The sequence below is a fragment of the Nicotiana tomentosiformis genome, chromosome 11, assembly GCF_000390325.3.
Source record: "Nicotiana tomentosiformis chromosome 11, ASM39032v3, whole genome shotgun sequence".
Classification (NCBI taxonomy): Eukaryota; Viridiplantae; Streptophyta; class Magnoliopsida; order Solanales; family Solanaceae; genus Nicotiana; species Nicotiana tomentosiformis.
In genome coordinates, this window is record NC_090822.1 from 45,864,717 (window position 1) to 45,888,294 (window position 23,578).

Sequence of the window (23,578 nt, forward strand, 5' to 3'; positions counted from 1 at the left end):
TCGATTAACTTACGACGAAATATTAGCGTACAAAATAAATACGGGATGTAACATCTCATTTTGAGCTCTCATCAATTTATTTATGGTGTGCTTTAATATACAAAAATGTGTGATGTAACAGAGAGGTTGTAGCAACGAATCTTTTGGGGGTTTTGAGTCTTACGACTGCGGTGAGAATCAGAATTCGATTAGGTTGGAAAAGAGCCTATAGGTGGTTGTTGGTCTGGTGTGGGGTTTTGACTGGGTGACAGTTGAGACTCAGACGCACACTCCTGTTCTTTATGAGATGACGACACAGTAGGGATGACACTGGTAGTGCTTGAAAGCTCTGGATTCTGAGACATAATGGAGTTTGGAAGTAGAGACACGAGAAAGAGAGGGTTTGCTTTTGAAAAAGAAGAGAATTTTGTGGCTTTGATGTGGATAGTTGGGAAAGAGACGTCTGTTGGGGTTATTTAGAGAGAGTGAGGGACCGGTTACAAATGGATGTAACTTACTAGGTAGATGAGTTTGTTTGTAACGGGTGCAACGTTTGGGTTTTTAAACAGTTGAGAGAGAGAGAGAGAGAGAGAGAGAGGCAGAAACAGTTAATGATATGGCACTTTTATAGCCGTTTAAAGTGTGTATGAGTGTAAAAGGAGCTACTAACCTAAGCCAAGGGAATCAGGTTCCGTGACTGAGTTTTGTAAATGAGAGCTTCATCATTTTACCAAGATGCAAGGTTATTGACTGCTTGTTTACTCAGTAATTCCCATGCGTGTTTACCTGTAACATTTTAGAGATGAGTTAGAGTCTGCCAGAAAACACTGTTTAGCATTTTTGTTTTCCTGTTTATTCTTTCATAGCTAATTATTGAGGGTCCTGGTACTCAGTTTGATTTTATCAACCCCAGTGTTAGTCTATATTTTTCAAAGTGCTCTCTGCTCAATGCTTTGTTGAAGATATCTGCTACATGGCCCTTTGTTTTGCAGAACTTCATGTAGATGAGGCCCTTTTCAACATTATCCCTGAGAAAATGATGTCGCACATCAATGTGCTTTGTTCGCTTATGTTGAACCGGGTTCTTTTCCATGTTGAGAGAACTTGTGTTATCAAATATAAGTGGCACACAATTCGAAAACACACCAAATTCCTCCAGTTGTTGCTTGATCCACAACAGTTGAGCACAACAAGAGGTAACTGCCACATATTCAGCTTCTGCACTTGAAAGAGCCACAGAGTTTTGTTTCTTTGTACCCCATGAGATTAAGCATGACCCTAGAAAGTGTGCCATGCCAGATGTGCTCTTTTTATATCCACCAGATAACCAGCATAATCAGCATCATCATACCCAATTAAGTCAAAACTGTCTCCTGAAGGATAGTAGAGAACCAGGTCTTGCGTTCCTTTGAGATACCTTAGAATCCTCTTGGCAGCTTTCAGATGAGATTCCTTTAGAGTGGATTGAAATCTAGCAGATAATCCCACAATGAATACAATATCAGGTCTCCTAGCTGTGAGATACAAGAGTGAACCAATGATGCCTCTGTACATGGTTTCGTTCACAGGAGAACCAGGTTCATCCATGTCCAGACGAGTGGCAGTGGAAATAGGAGTATCAATGGTCTTTTAACTTTCCATCTCAAATCTCTTCAGGAGCTCTTTAATGTACTTCTGCTAACTTATCATCGTTCCCTTAGAGGTTTGCTTAACTTGCAACCCTAAGAAAAAAATTCAATTCCCACATCATGCTCATTTCAAACTCGCTTCCCATAAGCTTTGCAAACTCCTCACACAAGGAATCGTTTTTTGCACCACGTCAACATAAAGTTTCACAATGAGCAGGTTCCTCTCACGTTTCTTCAAAAATAGGATGTCGCCGATTTTTCCTCTTGTAAAGCCATTTTCAAGAAAGAACTTGGACAACCTTTCATACCATGCACGAGGGGCATGTTTCAGCCCATATAATGCCTTGTCAAGTTTGAATACATGTTCAGGATGCTCATGACACTCAAAACCAGGTGGTTGTTTGATGAAGACTTCTTCCTTTAATTATCCATTCAGAAATGCACTTTTGACATCCATTTGGAACAATTTGAATTCAATATGCGATGCAAAGGCAATGAAGATTCTGATGGCTTCCATTCAAGCAACTGGGGTAAAGGTCTCATCATAGTCGATCCCTTCTTCTTGATTGTAGCCTTGAACTACTAACCTGGCCTTGTTCCTTGTAGTATTCCCAAACTCATCAAGCTTGTTTCTGAACACCCACTTGGTTCCTATAATAGTTCTGTCTGAGGGTCGAGAAACCAGGTGCCATACATAGTTTCTCTCAAATTGATGGAGTTCGTCTTGCATAAAAGTAATCCAGTCAGCATCTTTCAATGACTCCTTGATATTTTTGGGCTCAATTTGAGAAAGGAAATATAAGAAGGCAAGCGAGCTTCTTGTCTTTGACCTGATTTGAATTCCTGAATCAAGAAGAGTGATATGTGAACTTTTGTGCTTCCAAAAGATAGAGTTTCCATCTTTTGATATTTTTGGGCTCAATTGAACTTTTGGGCTCAATTGAACTCCTTGATATTTTTGGGCTCAATTGAACTCCTTGATATTTTTGGGCTCAATTGAACTTTTGATACCATCTTTGGATGTTTTCTTTCACTGCTCCATGCACAAGAAGATTAAGGATTAGACTTAGGAACCCAAACAAGTTTGGGTCCCTTGTAGTAAGAAAAAGGGCGAATTAAACTTCTTTTTGTCTAAGCAGGCATTACACGTTTTTTATTAGAGGGACCAAGTTCATTAGCAGTAGTTACCTTTTCAACAAAAACTTTATTTTTCTATTGGGACTGAATTCTAGCCTTACAGGTTTCTTTAAAGTGCCTAGTGTTATCACAGTGAGTGTAAATCCAGTTATCAGGGACAATAACATTCTTGCTATGTGGATTGTAGGAAGTCCTTTCCTTTTGGAACCCGACTCCCAGCCTGTTTCCCCGTTGCTTTTATACATGGCAGTGATTGTATCAGAGGGCCAAGTCCACTTTAGAAATTTTTCTAGGTCATTTTTAACTCTGCCTAGATCTTCCTGAAGTTGTCTGTTTTTTTCAAGTTCAGCACACATACTAGATTTCACCAATTTGAGCTAATTTTCAAGCTTAAGGTGTGCCTCACTTGCAACTTCCTTTCCCTTTTGGATGTTCCTAGAACTGTTTCCCCTTTTTAATTACTCAATTATTTCTTTTAGACACCAATATGTCATCTCTCTCATGCTCTGCGTTTTCAATTCTTTCAGTTAAAACATCTTTTTCTTTCTTTAGAACCTCAATGGTCTATTTTAGGTCAACCACTACGACTGCCAGATCATCTCTCTCATGTTCTACCTCTCCTAGTTCCACAGTTAACATATTTTTATTATTTATAAGATTATGATAAGCATCAATTAAAACATTGACCAAAGATATAAGCTTCTTTTGAGAGTAAGACTTCAAATTTCTTTGAACGTCTAGAAAGTTTACTCATCATCATCATCATTAGATTTTTTCATCAGGGCAAAGATAGAGTCATATTCAGCTGCTTCGCTTTCAACTGCCATCATGGATGTGTCACCTTGTTCATCATCTTTCCCAGATTCACTAGAGGAATCTCCCCATGCACCAAGAACTTGTTTCACAGCATTGTCAGCGACATCTTTTCTCTTGAATCTCCTATCAGGAACCGGGTTCCTCTTGGTTATTTTGTATGTGTTGTGCTTGTACTGATCTTTCTTGAGGAGAGGACAATCTTTGATGAAATGTCCTAGCTTCCCACATTTATGACACAAGTCATAACCTTTTGATTTGCTGGAGCTTCCCCTTTTTGGAATGCCTCCATTCATGAGAACCATTTTCTGAAATCGCTTTGTCAGGTAGGCCATGTCAACATCCTCACCACTTGAGTCATTGTTTTCTGCCTTGAGGACCAGGTTCTTCTCCTTTTTGAGTTATCTTCTTTCATGGTCCTTCTTATTCTTCATTTCGTAAGTCTTCATATTTCCAATGAGTTCATCAATGGTCAGCTTTTGTAGATCTTTTGCCTCTGTGATGGCATTAACTTTTCTTTCCCAAGAGCCATGTAATATGCTAAGTATTTTCCTGACAAGTTTGTTTCTTGGAATGATTTCTCCTAGAGAGTGGAGCTCATTGATGATGGAGGTGAATCGAGTATGCATGTCCTGAATGGACTCATCATCCTTCATCCTGAATAGTTTATACTCAGTAGTGAGCATGTCGATCTTTGACTGCCTAAATTGAGTTGTTCCTTCATGTGCTGTTTGGAGAGCCTCCCAGATCTCCTTAGCGGATTGACATGCAGAGATTTTGCAATACTCGTCTGGACCAATACCACAGACGAGGATTTTTTTTGTTCGGAAGTTTTTCTCTATAGATTTGCGGTCAGCATCGTTGTACTCCTTCCTTGTTTTTAGAACTGTCACTGCTGGCTCACCAATGGTCTTCATGGGAACGAAGGGGCCATCGCAGATGACATCCTAGAGCTCAGAATCCTCAGCCATGGTAAAATCATGCATACTTGTCTTCCACCATCTGTAATACTGTTCATTGAATCTTCCTGGTCTATAGGTTGACTGACCTTCTTCAAAGTTTGGTGGAGCATCCATGTGGATCCTTTCTAGGTGTTAGCCTTGTAGAAAGAACCTGCTCTGATACCAATTGATATAAACTAAGGGTCCACCAAACTGTATAGAGAACCTGGTTCTCTATCAGTTTTCATAGAACACACACACATCAGTAAGTAAAAGACATATCAAAGTTTTATGTGAAAAACTCCCAGCTCGCGGGATTAAAAATCACGACCTACCTTCGTAGGATTTCAACTTCACTAACTGAGCAAACTTTAGATTACAATCTATTGTAATCTAGGAATTAACCTCTTAATCCCTCACCTACATGTAATAACTCTATTACAAGCCTCTTTGTAATAACCCTATTACAAAGCACACACTTTGACTAACTCTAGCCAAAACACAAACACATGGTTTATGGTTTTACAAAAGATCTCATACAGAAATGCTTCTAAGTAAGTTGGGTAGGAGTTACAAATAGATAACACTAATAAAGATACAACAATACTAAGGACGTATGATAGACTCGCTGGGATCTGGTCCTTGGTTATGTTGTTGCTTTGTTCTTCACTGACTTGAAAGTCGGCAACACACTTGAGAGAGAATTGATGATTTAGGGTTTTGCAAGTGTGTGTATTTCTCTTGCCTCATGTTGGTAATATACAAGTGAGGACATTGGGATGATGTATGCAATTATCCGGTACAAGGCATGCTCCATGAAGTGACTGTTGCACTATGCGTGTGTAGAAAACAGTGCAACGACTTTACAGCTGTGGAGAGTTGACTTGTAGTGTCATCAGAGGAACTGATGGACATATATTCCCTCTCCCGTTTCTTTGACTCAAGTTATTGGGACTTGTGCCAGACATGAGACTTGTTGCTCTTGAGCACTTTGAGGATGTGTAACAGGTTCCTGATCTGGTTCTTATTATGAAGTTTGTTAGATCATCAAAATACACAAAGGCACGTAACTTAACAGTTTCAAAACATTTGATATAATTTCATTAATTTGTCATAGTTAATCATTCTCCCCTCCTTTTCTCTAATTTGGAGAACAAGAGGGTTGATGTCATAGTCTATCCAAATTGTACGACTTCTTTTTGTTTACTCTAGGATGATCTAAATGGTCGATACTATCTTTTTACTAAAATAATATTTTGTTTAACTTTTAAGAAATTTAAATTTATTTATATGTTCAGGTTTAAATTTCAATGTGATGCTTTTTATTATTATAATTTTTAACTAATATTGTTTTATGCTATTAATATAATACATAAATTAAGTAACATCTTAAACTTCATATTTTTTTTTATCAATAGGAGGATGTTACGTTTTTCTTCTCTTTCTTTTTGTTTTGTTTTCTGGGAAGGAGGATCAGATCAATGAGAAAAAGACAGCAGACATCTTATCCTCGGAAAGAGCTAGGGGCACGAAAGTAAATTTAAAGAGTTCAACATCGTCCAGTGTCCTAATATAATAAGCTGAAATCCGACATTGATATGAAGCTTCACTAACGGCCACACATGGCCTCCACCTCCTACATCACCTTCAAACCCCTTCAACAAACTCAACTCAAACTCTATTACTTCACTCACTGCAGTAAGCATTCTTCAACTCTGTTTCACTCTTCTTTTCATACTCTCCTTTCTGCACCAACAAAATACACACTGGAACCACCAAGAATTTTGCCCTCCATTCAAGTTAAAGCACATGTCACTCACTTGGAAACAAGATTGTCCTTTGAACCAGAGCAAGAAATATCAGGCAGTAGAACTAATAATGAAAATAGTTCTGGGTTTTCTTCCTTTAGTCCCAAAGATAAGATGGTTGGCATGAAATCTTCAAGAGAAAATTTAGGTGGGAAAACAGTCATTCTAAAAGACAGAAATGCAAAGAGTGGATTAAAACCTAAAAGAAGTAGAGAATTGGGTTCTAATAAGTCCAAGACTGAAACTTTTGAGAAAAGGACAGTGAAGAGTAAAGGTAAAAAAGTAGAGAAAGAAGTTAGAAAAGATGGTGGTAATAGGCCAAGAATGGAAAACATGGAAAAGGGGTCAAAGAAAAGTAAAATCGATTCAACATTTAAGATAGGGTTGGATATGTGCTCAAAGAGAGGGGATGTAGTTGGTGCAATTAGGCTGTATGAGTTGGCATTGCAAGAAGGAATAGCAATGGGACAGTATCACTATGCTGTTCTTCTCTATCTTTGTGCTTCTGCAGCTACTGGTGTTGTTCAGCCAGCAAAAAGTGGAAGTGGTAGTAATAGGACTTTGAATTCTGTTGACTTGCCCAAGGGAACATGCTCTAGCAGTTCTGTGAAAATCAAAGCTTCAAAGAATGGCAAAATAACAAACTTGACTAATATGTTGAGCTTCTCTTCAGATAGGCACTGTCAAACTTTAGATGAATTGGTGCAATTGTTCAAGAGCAGTGCAGAAGCTTCTAATACAAAAAGTGTGAGAGGCGAACAGGAAGATCATGGAATTAAAGTGAGTGAAGAAGTGAAACACTATGCACTTAAATATGGTTTTAAGATATATGAGAAGATGCGGTCAGAGAAGGTACAAATGAATGAAGCAACCCTTACATCTGTTGCAAGAATGGCAATGGCATTGGGAAATGGTGACATGGCATTTGATGTGGTAAGGCTAATTAAAGAATATGGAATAAACCCGAGGCTGCGATCTTATGGTCCTGCCTTATCTGTTTTCTGCAATAATGGGGATGTTGACAAGGCATTTATGGTTGAAGAACACATGTTGGAGCATGGTGTCTATCCAGAGGAACCCGAACTGGAGGCACTTTTAAAAGTAAGTGTAGAAGCTGGTAGGAGTGAGAAGGTGTACTATTTGTTGCATAAGCTTCGAGAAGGAGTTCGACAAGTCTCACCTTCTACTGCAGATTTGATTGAGAAGTGGTTCAACAGCAAGATAGCTTCAAGGGTTGGGAAAAGAAAATGGGATGAAAGAACCATACGCGAAGCTATTAAAAATGGAGGTGGTGGGTGGCATGGACAAGGCTGGTTGGGTAATGGTAAATGGACTGTATCACACGCATATGTTGACTCTGACGGCTGCTGCAAATGCTGTGGTGAGAAGCTGGTGACTATTGATCTTGATCCTGTTGAAACTGAAAATTTTGCCAAGTCAGTTGCTTCTATAGCTGCGCAGAGAGAGAGAAATTCAAGCTTCCAGAAATTTCAAGTACGTTTTACTAACTGCTCTAATGATTAGGTTATTCTTGGATCATTTGTGTCTCTAGTGAGGGTGAAACAACTGCAGAGATGGCTTGACTATTATGGACCCTTTGAAGCTATTGTTGATGGAGCAAATGTTGGCCTTTATAGCCAAAGAAAATTTAGGCCATCTAGGGTAAGTGTTGGATGCCTTGTTAATGAAACGTGATATCTTCATGACACCCCTGTATTTTCAAAAATTCAGGTCTTCTGTTTTCTCTATTGAATGTTGGCATTTGCATTCAGGTCAATGCTATTGTCAACGGAATTCGCCAGATGCTTCCTTCGAAAAAGTGGCCGCTGATAGTTTTGCATAATAGACGTATTACTGGAGATAAGATGGATGAACCATTCAATAGAGCGTTAATTGACAAGTGGAAAAATGCTGACGCAATCTATGCAACACCTACAGGCTCCAATGATGATTGGTGAGAGCTGTAATCTTTTATTTCTAGGACGCTTTGTGCTTAGTCTGAGTGCCTTGTATTCTAATTCGTTTTCATTTATATTCTGATGGCGAATTAACTTGTTTCTTCAGGTACTGGCTGTATGCAGCTATAAAATTTAAGTGCTTAATTGTGACGAATGATGAAATGAGGGACCATTTGTTTCAACTTCTGGGAAATGACTTTTTCCCAAAGTGGAAAGAACGGCATCAGGTGAGTTTCATTCTAATATGCATGTTGGAGGTTCAAGAAAGTAACAAGACAGTCATGGCATATTAACTATCTAGCAATATATTCGTTTCTCTTGACTGATGTTTTATTGCATCGATAAAAGGTAAGGCCCTGAGGTAGAGATTTAGAGGAATTATTTTAAGAGGGAAAGGGCACCCAGGGATGTGAGGGGTGAGGGGGTGGAGAAAATTGGTTGTGGGCATCGAATTATGTCTAGGCAGCACAATGGTGACAATGACCTATTATTGACCATTGGAAAACAACCTTCTCTAGCCGTCGTTGCTTTTTGTTATAAAATTGTCCCTCATATCACTTCTTATTCTATCCATGAAGCAACATGAGCCATCTTTCTTTAATTAGCTTACTTGAGAAGGGATACCTCCATTTCATGATCTATATGCTATAAATTCAAATATACTTGTACGTTTCACAGTTTTCTGATGAAGGAATTTTCTTTTCTTAATTGAAGGTGCATTTCAGTTTCTCTGAAACAGGTCCAGTACTTCACATGCCGCCTCCCTGTTCTGTTGTAATTCAGGTCATTATTGCCTTTTACTTGATCTGCTTCAGAATATACATAGCAAATAAATTGCTCATGATCAATTTTATAAACCAAAATACAAATATAGGTGGGGCATTCTTCTCGATTTGCACTAATAAAATCAATAGCAGAGATTGAGCACATGTAGGAGAAGAACATTATTATGTGGTACTTGCATGTCATTTAACACAACTATCAGATGTAATCTTGTTCCTTATGTCTCCAGGAGTCAGAAAAAGGCTATTGGCATGTACCAATTGTCTCACAACAAGAATCTGAAGAAGAAAGGACGTGGTTGTGCATTAGACGTGCTAATTCACCTTTGGCAAAGCAAGAGTCTTCCAGCGTAGACATATGTAAGTGCATGTTACAAGAAAGGTTAACCAGTATCATAAAATAAATGCCTTAGTGCAATCTGACAGAATCGCCTAGTGGTCTAAGGCATCATATTTAGGCTCTAAATACTTACTGGAAAACAATCCTCTGTACATCTTGAAAACATTTTCTCCAGTCTTACTAATCACCATTCCTTATTTTTGTTTTCTAGCTAGTAAAATTTCAAAAGAGTGACTCTGTATTTTGCTTAGGATTTGAATGATTGTGATTCTGAACTCAAAAACTTCAGACTCCCAGTTTATTTTTCCAACCTTTCCTTCTCCAAGTCCACAAAATCTCAATTACTTATAAACTGATAGCGGCATGCAAAAAAGAAGGATAGGCATGCGCACCTTCCACCAAGAAGATAGCCTTCCTGTACTGTATATTGCTTCTATCTGTTATTCTTTATGTCCAGCTGCATTAACTTTTGGTAGTGTCAAGTTGTCCAAAGTACATTGTGCTATTTCTTTCCTTGGAATTACAAGAAATGTGTAATATAGTAAACGAGCATGGCTAAACAAGTAAATGGACTGCATGGTATAGCATTTAGCATGTTCTTTTACATGTGCATCACAAACACAATGAAGTAAACTAGGCTTAGAGGATATATATGAATGTAAAATCAAACATCTTAATCACAGAGACCTAAACCGTTAAGATGTCAAAGCATTTGATTCTTGGATCAAATTCTACTTGTTTCGTGTTTATAGAGATACCTTATATGCCATTTCTTTCTTTCAATAGCAATCTTTACATTGCACACCTTTTCTCAAAGCACTTAGAATTATACAACATGTTTCCTGGAATGGTTGTATGCCATGCAGCCAAAAATGTTGGTGATTCCACTCACAAATGTACTTCTGAATTGCACTCACCTCACCACAAGGAAGATTCAACGGCCAGCACGAGAAGGAAAAATCAAGTTAAGGTGACAGGAAAAATGCATGGCAGCCACGATCGAAATAAGGAGGCACCTGAAGAGATATATAGAAGTCTTAAAAATATTTTACAACCGTCAATATCTGCAGATCATCATTCAATTCTTCCAGAACTGGAGGCTGCAGAGGAGCAAGGAGATGGCATGATTGATTTCCAAATATAATCTTTTACTTTGGAATTTGGACCTTTTTGACACAAGATAGTGCAAGGCAACCTAGCAAGATTTGCTTTTGTCGCTTTTGGGCTACTGCAGCCTCCAATCTATGGAAGAGTTTCTAGTTGTTAGGTATACCACATACTTGAACAGATCTTCCATCTAGATTAATTAGATAGGAATTCCTGCATTGCTGGGGAATTGGCAGGAAAAGAAATGGGAAGGAAAGGCTCGTCTTGGTTCTTTTTGGCTACATTAATAATAGTAGTTAACATATTCTTTATGGTGAATAATTTTCTTCAGTGTGAGTTGGTGTATTTTTCGTTTCTTTTGCTTCAATCTTTCCGTCATGTGCAACAAGTAATTCGGAATGAGCACAAAATACTCGAGGCAGTTCTCTGAACAGCTTACATATGCTCAACATTCTAAGAGAGTGAGATAAACGTCAGGAGAATTATATCCATTGAAAATGCAATCGCAAGAAGATTAAGTAGAACCTCCAACAAACCTGATATCCAGAAAAAAAGGAGAATAGCTTACTAGGTTTGTACAAATGAAAGAAGTGAAGTAGTCCAATTGCTGCTTAGGTTGTAAACAACTAGTATGATTTGAAGCAGAGAGGGTATTTTCTTCTGCACAAATACAAGCACAAGCCTTATCTAGTTGAAGATGCAGTGGGGAGGAGTGGATTTTCACCGCCAGCATTAAGAAGATATGCACACAACTTGGGCAACATTAAAATCCTAAATAGAAATGATTGAAATCTCAGCTCTTATATTGTTTCGACATGTCAATTTTGATTTGCAGGGCTCGCAATTCAAGATTTGTTGTTTGACCACAATCACAAAATTCATACTATTCCTTAAAAATCGAGAAACAGATAGTGAACTGCATATTGATTTTACTGTTTCAATCGAGTGGCACTGTAACCACAACTAGTGTTGGTTTTGTTAGACTTCACAACCTTGATACTGTATAGGGTAAAATTAACAGACGACTGGTGGATGTTCGTCGAATGGACACGGGGCAGTAAAGACATGTAGGAGATGAGTCATCAAATAGCTGACATCGGATACAAGCATGTGACAGGTGTTGTATAAGCTCCGAAGACATTAAAATCGTAGAAGAGAATTTGAAAGCAAGGTACTTGTTGAAGAAGACAACATTAAAGGAGCAACCATTATAGAGAATCATAGCATTTACACTCAACCGTTATGCACTATCAAGAAGGGTTTTTATTCACCTTAAAGAGGAGCTTGCTTTGGGGATCTTGTCTCCCCTAATTTAGCTATAAATAGAGAAATTTGTACTCATTGAGCGACACGAAAAAAGGCTAAGCTTACTCTCTTATTCTGTAAAATCTTATTTTGCTTATACTTAGTTTTCAGCATTGTTCTTGTTTCCATAGAAGTTCAATTCAAGGCCCATCCTTGTGTTTTCTTCAATTATTCTTATTTTATTCGTTTATGTTCTTCGTTATTTTATTTACTGAGATCAATTTAATCCACGTGTCTATAAACCACATTACAAATTCAATTATACCGTTTTACGGGTAAATAGTTTAGCGCCCACCGTGGGACATAGACAATTATGGTATTGCTTTGATCTATCCATCTTTTTATGACATACTTTGAAGTTTTTTCTGTAGTAAGCAAAAAAATAAAAATAAATATGGCACTCAATGATGTCAACAACTCGCTCAATGTTGGAACAAACAACATCAATGAGAATGAGGATAATTTCTATGATAGAGATCGGCAGGAGATTCAACCAGTGAAACTCGTATCGATGGGAATGAGTCAACTCCGGTCTAGAAGGAACTAAATACTCGGGGTGCACTCCTACCCCTGATGATATGGATGATAAACCCGTTGTCGAGACGGTAAAAGTTTTGAGAGCACAATAGGGGAAATCACGAATCATCTCTCAAGACAGGACCGAATAATGACTGAGCTCCAGAAAGCGCTATTAGTTGCTTCAAATAACTCCAATAGAGGAATTCGAGCCACTCCCAGCGTGCCTGCAAATCAAACAACACAAAGAACCAGTAACATCGCTTCGAGGGAGGAGTTTAGATCTAATGATAATCAAGTAGGTGGTACAGAACAACAGATCCGGAAATGAAAATAACACAGATGATCCTTTTAAAACCGAGCTCATAAGGTTCATGAGGGAAATGAATGATCAGATCGATCAAAACTCTAAGGAATTCCACGCTCGGATGGATCAGATCCGGGGGCACCTCCGGTATTAAAGGGCCTGGACTCAAAGAAGTATACTCAATTGTCATTCAACCCAAGTGCGGCCCCGTAGTTGATTCCAAAGAAATTCAAAATGCCGGATATTCCAAAATACGATGGAACTTCGGATCCACAAGAATACATCACAAACTTACACTACGGTTTTGAAGTGAAATGATTTGGCTCCGCATGAGATCGAATCAGCTTTGCTAAAGAAATTCGGCGTAACCCTAACAAAGGGAGCATTAACTTGGTATTCACTCTTACCTGAATTGCTTCTTTTGAAATGTTTGCCGATTTATTCATCAAAGCTCATGCTTGGGAAAGGAAAGTCCAAGCTACGAAGAAGGATATATGTAGAATTGCTCAAGGAGATTTTGAGTTGCTACGAGAATTCTTGATCCGGTTCCAAAAGGAGAGAATGTTATTGCCGGCAGTTTCGGATGAATGGGCAGTAGAAGCATTACCCGATGTCTCGATCCTTAAGCTCTAATGCCTCGAGGAAGCTAAAAGAAAATTTATTGGAATTTCAAGCAACCACATGGGCTGATGTTCATAATTTCTATGAATGAAAATTAGAATTGAGGAGATTAGTTAGGTTCTTCGTTGTCATCCAAGGGTCGTAATCACGATCGGAATCAAGAAAAGTTCAAAATGATCCTGATGCGGATCGGAGATCATCCAAGAATCATTTTCAACCTTATTTTATCAAACAAAAGATCTTATGGGCGTGGAGCTAAATGTTTTCAGTCATCGGAAAGATTTGGACCAGACAGAAGGATATATCATGGACGGAGTAGCAGAACTTTGAAAGATAAAGAACTATCAGGGTCTCGGGATTCAGGATATCCCAGGTTATCGGATTACAATTTCAATATCAATTTGATAGAGTTGGTTTCAGTTATGAGAAACATCAAGGAAGCAAGGTTCCCGAAACCAATTCGATCATACTACAGTCAAAAGGATCGTAATTTATGGTGCGAGTTCCACGGTACACATGGCCATAGGACTGGCGACTGCCGGCACCTCCGTGAAGAGATAGTGATGCTGTTGAAAAATGGTCATCTTAGTGAATTTTTAAGTGAACGTGGGCCAAGAACAACTACGGTAGGAGTCGGGATGCAACAGAACCGGAAAAACCAACAACAGGGTCTCCCCGCCTAATAATAAACATGATTTTTGGTGCGGTTGAAGTAAACGGGGTGTCATTTTCGGCAGCAAAAAAGACAAAAATATCAGTCACTCATGGCAAGAGAATCTTAGAAACATCATAGGATGATGAAATCACCTTCACAGGGGAAGAAGCTGATAGACTTATTTTACCGTACAATGATGCTTTGTTAATATCTTTAAATATTTTAGATTTTAAAATTAAGCGTGTGTTGGTTGATTCAGGTAGTTCTGCCAATATTATCCAACTAAGGGTCTTAGAACAAGCAAAGCTAATCGAAGTTCCGACAATGAAGCTTCTGGCCGGGTTCAACCTAACAAGCGTAACGACCCAAGGAGAGATCGTGTTGCCTACATATGCTGAAGGGGTGACGAAATCCACCTTGTTCAAAGTTGTGGATGGCGATATGGGCTACAATGTAATTATCGGTAGGCCATGGATCCACAAAATAAAAGTTGTGCCATCAACTTATGATCAATTTCTAAATTTTCCTACATCAGACGGGATTAAGCAGATTAGAGGTGATCAACCTGCTGCAAGGGAAATGAATGTTGTCACCTTATCTAGCAGTAATGCGGAGGAAATCAACAAATAGTAGCTTCAAGAACTGGTGTCAACTTCTGTTCCTTTCCTGGTTAAAAACGATGGAGAGGAAGAGACATCGAATATTGACCAGGTGCCTAGATCATTCTAGGTAACAGAAGAAATGGATGTAACAAAATAAAAGAGGACTTTCAAGAGTCACTTAGCCCCTTGACCTCTTCTCTCAAAAAAGACGTTGTGCGGGCAAGTCGATCAAAGTCAGAGGGCCATATACTACCAATGTAAGAAAATGACTACCACAAGACCAGGTATACCAATTTGGAGAAAACCTACTTGGCTTTGGTTTGGGTAAGGCAGAAATGTAGATCTTTGGCAAATCAATATGGGTTCTTTCGTAATTAGGTTGTTCTCCGAACCTTGTTTGTTACTGAGCTGGGTAACTCAAACCCTATCCCTTCCTTTCTTAATAGTAGATAGATGTAGAGCTGGAGACTCCCTGGTCTTGACCGTATCTTCCCCTGGAGGAGTAGTAACATTGTTTTCTCTATGGGCAGATGACATAGGGACTATAAAACATGACTGATCACATGACTCAGGTTCTTCTTGTTGATGACTCAAGGTTTTCTTGGTTGGGTCATGAGAATCTAGTCGAGATCGAGATATTTCTTATCATGCAGCTCCTAGATTGAAAAGAAGCTGGTGGGCCAAGGCTTAAACTGCCAGACAAAGACGAGCTAGCTCCTTCTACTGTTGTGACTACCTCTCTTATCTTTTCTTTTAGAAAAGTAAAGGACCACCAGAGAGGCAAGTGCTTTCATGAATGCGGTAAACCGATCGATCTTTTCGTTACATATCGTGGACAGAAGCACTGCAAAAATCCAACCTGATTTTTTATTCGTTTGACGAGGAAAGACAATCGTGCTTCTAGTTTCCATTCCAATCATCATATTGAGTCAACCATAGAAGAGCTTGAACAAGTTTCTATGTTCACAAAATTCCCAGGGAGGAAGGTTTACTTGTGAATGAGGTTGAGCCCCGAATCAGGTTTAAAGTTATTGAATTTCTTAAAACTAACACTGGTTGTTTTGCGTGGTCTCATTCAGATATGACAGGTATTCACTAGAAGTGGCTATCCACAAGCTAAGTATAAACCCTAATTTCCCTCCGATAAAGCAGAAGAAGCTGAAGATAACTGAGGTCTAAGAAATAGAGTTGGAAAAGAAAAGGTAACTAGGTTGATAAATATAGTTTCAAAATGTGAAGTAAGTTATCCAAATTGGTTAGCTAACGTAGTAGTCGTACCAATTTTTTTTTATAATGTGCATAAACTATAAGGATTTAAATAAGGTTTTACCTAAGGATTCATTTCCATTTCCAAACAACAACCAAATGCGATGCTTCGACTGGGCATGAGCTGATGAGTTTTCTTGATGCATACTTCGGACATAATCAAATTAGGGTGCACCCAGAGGATTAAGAAAAACCTCATTTATTAAAATTTTTCATACATATTGTTACAATGTGATGCCTTTTAGGCTTAAAATGTCGGCGCCACTTATCAGTGGATCGTTAATAAATTGTTCGAACGCCAAATAGGTAAAACCATGGAAGTCTATATTGATGACATGTTGGTTAAGTCTCTCAGTGCAGGGGATCATTTGACCCATCTTCAAGAAACATTTGACATCTTGAGGAAGTACAACATGAAGCTCAATCCGGGAAATTTCTTGGTTTCTTAAAGAGAAATTGAAGTACATCCTGACAAGATTAGGGCCATAGAAGATATCTCGGACCAACTGAAAAGTGTAAAGGAGGTGCAAAGTTTGACCTATAGGTAGGCAGCCCTTAGCAGATTCATATCAAGGTAGTCAGAAAAATGTCACCATTTCTTTTCACTTTTAAAGAAGAAGAATGACTTCCCATGGACTCCGTAGTGCCACAAGTGACTTGAAGATGTATTTTATGGTCCTCACTTAATGTCTAAACCGAAGGAGAGAGCATAATTGTTAATTTATTTAGTGGTATCATAGGTTGCGGTGAGTGCAGTTCTAGTCCGGGAGGAAGAAGATATGCAATTTCCTATATATTATGTTAGTAAAATACTGTCAGGTGCGAAAACATGATATCTACACCTGGAAAAGCTGGCTCTAGCTCTCGTAGTCGCCTCTCAAATGCTTAGACCCTATTTTTAATGTCACACAATTATCGTTGTGATGACTTTTCCCTGAGGAACGTTCTTCATAAACCTGAATTGTCGGAAAGATTGGCTAAATGGGCAGTTGAAATTAGTAAATTAGATATTGAATATAAATCGCAGACTGCAATTAAGTCACAAGTTTTGGCTGATTTTAGTTCGAAAATGACGCCTTTAGCTGCAAAAGAAGCAGTTCTGGTATTGGGAACTACTTCCGATCTACGGACCTTATTTACGGATGGTGTATCCAATGTAAAAGGTTCCGGTCTTGGGATAGTACTAATAACTCCTTTGGGAGAAATCCTGAGACGGGCCATTCAAACTGCTCTGTTGACTAACAATGAAGCTGAGTATGAGGATATGGTTGCAGGACTTGAATTATCCCGGGGATTAGGCTTCGAGATGATTGAAGTAAAGTGTGATTCCCAGCTGGTGGTAAATCAGATATATGGGATCTTTGATGTGAAAGAAGAGCGCATGCAACAATACTTGAATAAAGTTCAAATTTTACTTTCCTAGTTTAGGGAGTGGTAGAGATCCATATTCCAAGAGAAGAGAACATGGAAGCGGATGCGTTGGCTAAGTTAGGTTCATCCACGGAAATTAAAAGAGCTTATTCTGGTGCAGTTGTTCAGCTATTGCATTCGGTCCTTGACACAGATGGCTATTGCGAAGTGAACTCAACAAACCTAGTTTGGGATTGGAGAAATAAGTTCATAGAGTATTTAAGGCATGGAAAACTGCATGCTAATTCTAAAGCCTCCCGGGCATTACGAACAAAAGTTGCCCAGTTTTGTCTTGTGGATGGACAATTGTACCGAAGACCTTTTCAGGGTCTGTTTGCACGATGTTTAGGACTATCAGAAGTTGATTATATGATGAGGGAAGCTCACGAAGGAGTTTATAAAAACCAGTCCGGTGCGGATTCATTGGTGCTCAAATTAATAAGAGCGGATTACTATTGGCCCCGGATGGAACAAGATGCAAAGACATTTGTACATAAATGTGATAAGTGCCAACATTATGCTCAACTGGTACATCAGCTAGCGGAACTTTGTCACCATGGTCATTCATGAAATGGGGGATGGAAATAGTTGGTCATTTGCCTCTAGGGCTCGGGCAGATAAAATTTATTTTAGTTTTGACTGATTATTTCACTAGATGGGTTGAAGCAGGTGCTTTCAAGGAGATTGAAGAACGAGGAGTGATTGATTTTATTTGGGATCATATTATTTTCTGGTTTAGAATACCAAAAGAAATTACCCGTGACAATGGACCACAATTTAAAGGTTCCAAGATTACAAAATTCCTAGAGGGGTTGAAGATGAAAAGGATCACATCCTCCCCATACCATCCAAGTGCTAATGGTCAGCCAGAATCAACTAACAAGGTGATAATTCAAAACCTAAAAAGGAAATTAGAGGATGCAAAAGGCAGGAGGCATGAAGAGTTGCCCGGAATATTGTTGGCATATCGAACAACGGCAAAATCGAGCACAGGAGAAACGCCTTTTTCCCTTGTGTACGGTGCGGAAGCTTTGATTCCGGTGGAGATAAATGAATAGACCATGAGGTATTCCCGAGAAAACGAGCAGGAGAATGATCAAGCATTGTTGATTAATTTGGAGTTACTTGAGGAGCATCGAAACTTAGCTTATACAAGAATGATGGCACAAAAGCAAATGATGGAAAGATACTACAATCGTAGAGCAAATATTCGTTATTTTAAAGTTGGAGACTTGATCTTCCGGAAGGTAACTCATAATACCCGGGAAGTCAATACCGAGAAATTGGGACCGACCTGGGAAGGATCTTACCAGATTTCAGCTATAACGGGCAAAGGTTCATATCAGCTGAAAAATCAAGATGGAGTAAAATTATCAAGAAACTGGAATGCAACTCACCTTAAAAGGTAATACTGTTGAAGATCATTGATTGTATTGACAGTATGTACTTCACTCTTTTTTTCTTCGTCCAGTTTTTGTCCCAAATGAGTTTTTTATTGGCATGGTTTTTAATGAGACAACAACGTACAACGTACTCCGAATATGTATTGTCAATAGCAACAACAACTCCAGTGTTTGAGTTCTCATACTTTGCATCCAAATACTGGGGGGAAACTTTTGTATATTAGAGAACTAAAAGTGTCAATAAAATCGGGAACTGCTAGAACTAGAAACTATATCTTGAACTTAAAAGATAAGTTGTTATGAAAGACGTCGAGTCAGGGTTAGGGATTATATGTCCAGCTTTGTAGAAATAAGAAGTTCAAATTAGCCATATGTATTGACAGTTTTATTTACTTAAGCGAATATACAAAATATTTTGGTTTGTATAAATTTACTTTTGAAAATAGAAGGAATAATTAAAAGTCCTTTTGTTATTATATCTTATTTCTTGTCCAAATGACCTAATTTTTCTTTCATTTGAATACTATTTAAATGTCAAATGCAAGTGTCGGAATAAACACGACACGTCATATTTAAGAAAACCGTAAACATAAGGGCCCTCTCTTATGAAACTTTCACAATTAAAGGTTATCAACCAGAAGTAGAAATACCCAGTGTTAAAGTTAATCGGATGAGAAAAAATCCTGGACTTTATCAATAGAAAAATAAAAAGATATCTTTTGCACATAAGTTAAGTAAAAAGGATATCTTTTCTTTCAAAAACCCTGGACCCAATAGAGACTCCAAGATAATTATAAGGAAAAGAAAAAACATACATTAGTCTGTTTTATCAGCAGAGTGTGAAGGGCGAGAAGTATCTGCTGCATCTTTTGAAAATGAAGGTTGCTCAGCATTGGGTTTAACATTTTCGCCCTTATCTTCATGATCATCTTCAGTTTCTTCCTCGATCTCTGAGGACATAGAGAAAGTGCTCGAGGAACTTGAAGCAATAGGCTGGGCAAGATTGTTTTTGAAGGTAGTTGTTTCCAAGGCAAGAGCTTCAGCGATGAAGTTGTCTATATTGCCTTCTTTGGCATCCTCCAAAGTTTTCCTCCTCATGTGATATGCTGCATGAGTTTTCTCAAGAAAGAAAGAATCTTCTTGATATCGGAGTTTGGCTTGGAGTCTATGGATTTTTGACTGCAACTGCTCATTATCAACCTTCAAGATATCATAGGCCCCGGAAAGGTCAGTATTGTTTTTCACATGTTCGCGGTTTTTCTCCATGACCCTTTTGAGCCTTTCTTCCATTCTTGCCCTCTTCTCTTCTGACATAGTAGCTTCCTCGATTTTGGAACGTAAGTTCGCTTCCAGGTTGTTGGTTCTTTCTATGAAAGTAGACTTGCGTTCGACTACTAAAGTCACAGCATCCTGCAACTCTGCCCACTTGATCTTTGATTCAGCAAGTTCAGCATACAAGTGAGTGGCCTATTGGCTATAGGCCATCTTTTCTTGCTCAATTTACTCCAATCGGGCTTAGAGTTCTCCCATGTGAAGAAGCGTTGCCTCTAGAGCCGGGAGGCACTCAACAAGTTGATCCTGTTCAATATCAAGTTGATACTATTAAATAGCAAGTTGATCCCGCTCAACCCTAAGCACTTTTTTATCCAAGATCGTCTTTTGTAAGACTTCGGAGGCAAGGAGGTTAGCCTGTAGAGACAATATTTGAAGTTTTCAAAGGCGTTGTTTAACAAATATAAAGGAAGGAGAGAAGGATGAAGTGATACTTAAGCAGCAAGATGCATGCTATTATTGATCAGACATTAAGCAGAAAGAGCATCCATTTTCCTCCAATCTTTATCCAAAGCCAAAGGCTTCAAGTAGTTGGCTACCCCCACCATCTTGGAAAGCAAATGGTATTCATACAAAACTGAACGGGTAACATAGCGTTTATTGTGGGTTTTGGATGGATTCCGGGAAGGCATTTTCTATGTTACCTTGATCGGATGAACGGGGAAACACACATCTTTCTCTTGTTCGGCTGGGACCGGTGGATAGGCAGGAGCTGGTGATGGAATAGATGTTGGAGGATGCACATGAGATTCATCATTCTCAACCAATTTTAACTCTTGAAAGAGTCCTTCTATGTCCTCTGGTTGAGCTAAGGAAGTTCTTAGTTTTTTTTTAAAGAGAAACCGCTTCATCATCATCCTCGATTTTATCTTTATTGAGGACTACTGTGGCTGGTCCTTTTGGGATGTTTTCTATAACTGGGGGTTTCTCTTAGCCTCAACCGTAAATGTATTATTTCTTTTCTATTTTTTATCTTAGGAGGGACTCAGGGAAGATGTGCCTTCACCGGAAGCAATAGCGGCATCACGAGACCTATTTCGATCAAGGGCTTCTTGAATTTGTTATTGTGCCACCTTCGGGTCATGTGAAACCACGATAGTGGGACAGACAGAAGATCCCTTCGGAAGGACTAACATGTTGATGTAAGAAGTCAAAATTATCTATTGCATAGAGATAAAAGTTAAAAAAGGAAAGGGGAAGTTTTTCTTACCAATGTTCTTTCCTTTCCAGTTGAACCTCATAGAAATTTCCTTCCACATAGGGGAATCCGGTGTGGAAGTATCCAGAATTTTTTGAACCCATTGAGTTAGATTCTCAACTTCTAGAGGAACCTAACAGGTGGTTGAAATAAGAGGAAAGAAAGTTTGGTACAAAGGGGAAGTTCCATTAACATGGTAAAAGAGGGATGTTAAGAAAGCTTACGAGATGCTGACGCTTGTAAAATGTTCCCTGGAGAGACAACAACAAACCTCTCCATTCAACCACGCTCGTTGTTGTCATCAACACTGGTAATGATGGCATGATGTCCACGTTTGCTAAGTTTGATCACGCCTCCATAAAAAATTATAGGGGCATAAAGGTTGATCATATGTGCAAGAGTAAGGTTTTCTTGAGTTCGGGAACACAGATATCAGAGACAAGCCACCATGCACCATATTTCCAGCTCCACTTGAGCCAAACAAACTTGATAGATCCGGCAAAACTCCAAGATGATTGGGTCTATTTCCCTACCAAGCCTTAAATTAAAAGGGTATATGTAAACATAAACATACCCTGGTCTGCTGAATGTGATCCTCTCCACTTCACTAGCGGCTAAAACCTCAATGTTCTTCCAGCCACATACCTCTTTTATAGTAGGAATATTGGCCGAGTGAATAGAAGAGGGATATTCACCAACAACTTTGTTTCTATCGTTATCTAGGTTAGAAGTTTTCTTTTGAACATGGAGATCATTTTTCCAAGACAACTGAGAAGGGATGATCGTGTTAGTAGAGGGAGGTTCAGCATCAGGTTTCTTAGACTTGTTCTTCTTGGAGGCGGCCGCCTATGCATGTTCATGTGTAACTGGAGGAAGAAATAGCAGAAGACACGTGATGAAAAGTACGAATTTGTAAGTTTTACTAAGAAAAAAGGGAGTTTTAGAAAAGCTTTAGGTAAACTCGGAGAAGTTATAAAAGTGAAAGATGAAGGTGATGTAAAGGGAAGAAGTTTATAGGCGGTACAATGCAAGGCCATCATTACCTAACTAACTTGCGAAAATACTTGTTGAATCACAGGAAACCATATGTTCGTCTCATTAAATGCAAAGAGATGTGCATCCTTTCAAATGCCAAAAACCGTTCAAGAACTTTCCCGCCAAGAAAAGAGAATGTCTTATCTACCTTCAAGTCACATCAAGTTGAGTCACCGGAAAGAAGGGGGACTATCTGTATTGGGTAAAATTAATAGATGATAGGTGAATGTTCGTTGAATGGATACGCGATAGTAAAGACATGTATGAGATGTATCACCAAATAGCTAACACTGGGTACAAGCATATGACCGGTGTTGTATAAGCTCCGAAGACATTAAAACTAGAGAAGAGAATTTGAAAGAAAGGTACCGGTTGAATAAGGAAGCATTAAAAGAGTAGCCGTTACAGAGAATCATATGATTTACACTCAACCGTTATGTAGCAATCAAGAGGGGTCTTTATTCACCTTAAAGAGGAGCTTGATTTGGCGAACTTGTCTTCCCTAATTTTGTTATAAATACAAAAAAATTTACTCATTGAAAAATACGAAATACTTATCTAAAAAAGGTCTAAGATTACTCTCTTATTCCTTAAAATCTTATTTTGCTTATACTGAGTTTTCAGCATTGTTCTTGTTTCCAGAGAAGTTCAATTCAATGCCAGGCATGTCTTTTCTTCAATTATTCTTATTTTATTCGTTTATGTTCTTCATTATTTTATTTGATCTGATCAATTTAATCTACGTGTCGATAACCATGTTACAAATTCGAGTTTACCGTTTTACGAGTAAATACTAAATTAAAGGAGGGAGAACAATTATTTATTTATTTAGCAGCATCAGAGGTTACGGTGGGTACAGTTCTCATTCAGGAGGAAGAAGGTACGCAATTCCTTATATATTATGTTAGTAAAATACTATCAGGTGCAGAAACACGAAATCTGCACCTGAAAAATTTGGCTCTAGCTATCGTAGTCGCCTCTCGAAAGTTTAGACCCTACTTTAAATGTCACCCAATTGCCGTTCTGAGGACTTTTCCCCTAAGGAAATTACTTCATAGACCAGAATTATTGGGTCGATTGGCTAAATGGGAAGTTGAAATTAATGAATTAGATATGGAGTATAAATCACAGATAATGATTAAGTCACAAGTTTTGGCTGACGTTGTGGTTGATTTTAGTCCAAGAATGATGCCTTTAGCTACAAAAGAAGCAATTCTGGTATCGGGGACTACTTTCTGTGTATGACCTTGTTTACGGTTGGTGCCTCCAACATAAAAGGTTCTGGTGTTGGGATAGTACTAATCACTCCTTCGGGAGAAATCCTGAGACAGGCCATTAGAACTATTATATTGACTAACAATGAAGCCGAGTATGAGGCTATGGTTGTAGGACATGAATGAGCCCGAGGATTAGGATCCAAGGTGATTGAAGTAAA

The 23,578-nt window shown here is 38.6% G+C and overlaps 4 protein-coding genes across 4 annotated transcripts; 2 read left to right on the forward strand and 2 right to left on the reverse strand.

Annotated features, from left to right (window-relative positions):
- Window positions 1–3,490: 3,490 nt before the first annotated feature.
- On the reverse strand, window positions 3,491–3,892 carry LOC138901371 (uncharacterized). Its single transcript, XM_070189128.1, has one exon. The coding sequence runs from the start codon at window positions 3,890–3,892 to the stop codon at window positions 3,491–3,493; it is 402 nt and encodes a 133-aa protein (XP_070045229.1).
- Window positions 3,893–3,958: 66 nt separating this feature from the next.
- Window positions 3,959–4,474, reverse strand: LOC138901372 (uncharacterized). Its single transcript, XM_070189129.1, has one exon. The coding sequence runs from the start codon at window positions 4,472–4,474 to the stop codon at window positions 3,959–3,961; it is 516 nt and encodes a 171-aa protein (XP_070045230.1).
- A 1,520-nt stretch (window positions 4,475–5,994) lies between these two features.
- LOC104093731 (proteinaceous RNase P 1, chloroplastic/mitochondrial-like) lies at window positions 5,995–10,849 on the forward strand. The gene is made up of 7 exons (XM_009599528.4): window positions 5,995–7,800; window positions 7,879–7,968; window positions 8,079–8,260; window positions 8,371–8,491; window positions 8,979–9,047; window positions 9,277–9,406; window positions 10,253–10,849. The coding sequence occupies exons 1-7, from the start codon at window positions 6,121–6,123 to the stop codon at window positions 10,528–10,530; spliced, it is 2,550 nt and encodes an 849-aa protein (XP_009597823.1). The 5' UTR covers window positions 5,995–6,120; the 3' UTR covers window positions 10,531–10,849.
- Window positions 10,850–16,666: 5,817 nt separating this feature from the next.
- On the forward strand, window positions 16,667–17,188 carry LOC138901373 (uncharacterized). Its single transcript, XM_070189130.1, has one exon. It carries the CDS (start codon window positions 16,667–16,669, stop codon window positions 17,186–17,188), a length of 522 nt encoding a protein of 173 aa, XP_070045231.1.
- The last annotated feature ends 6,390 nt before the right edge of the window (window positions 17,189–23,578 follow it).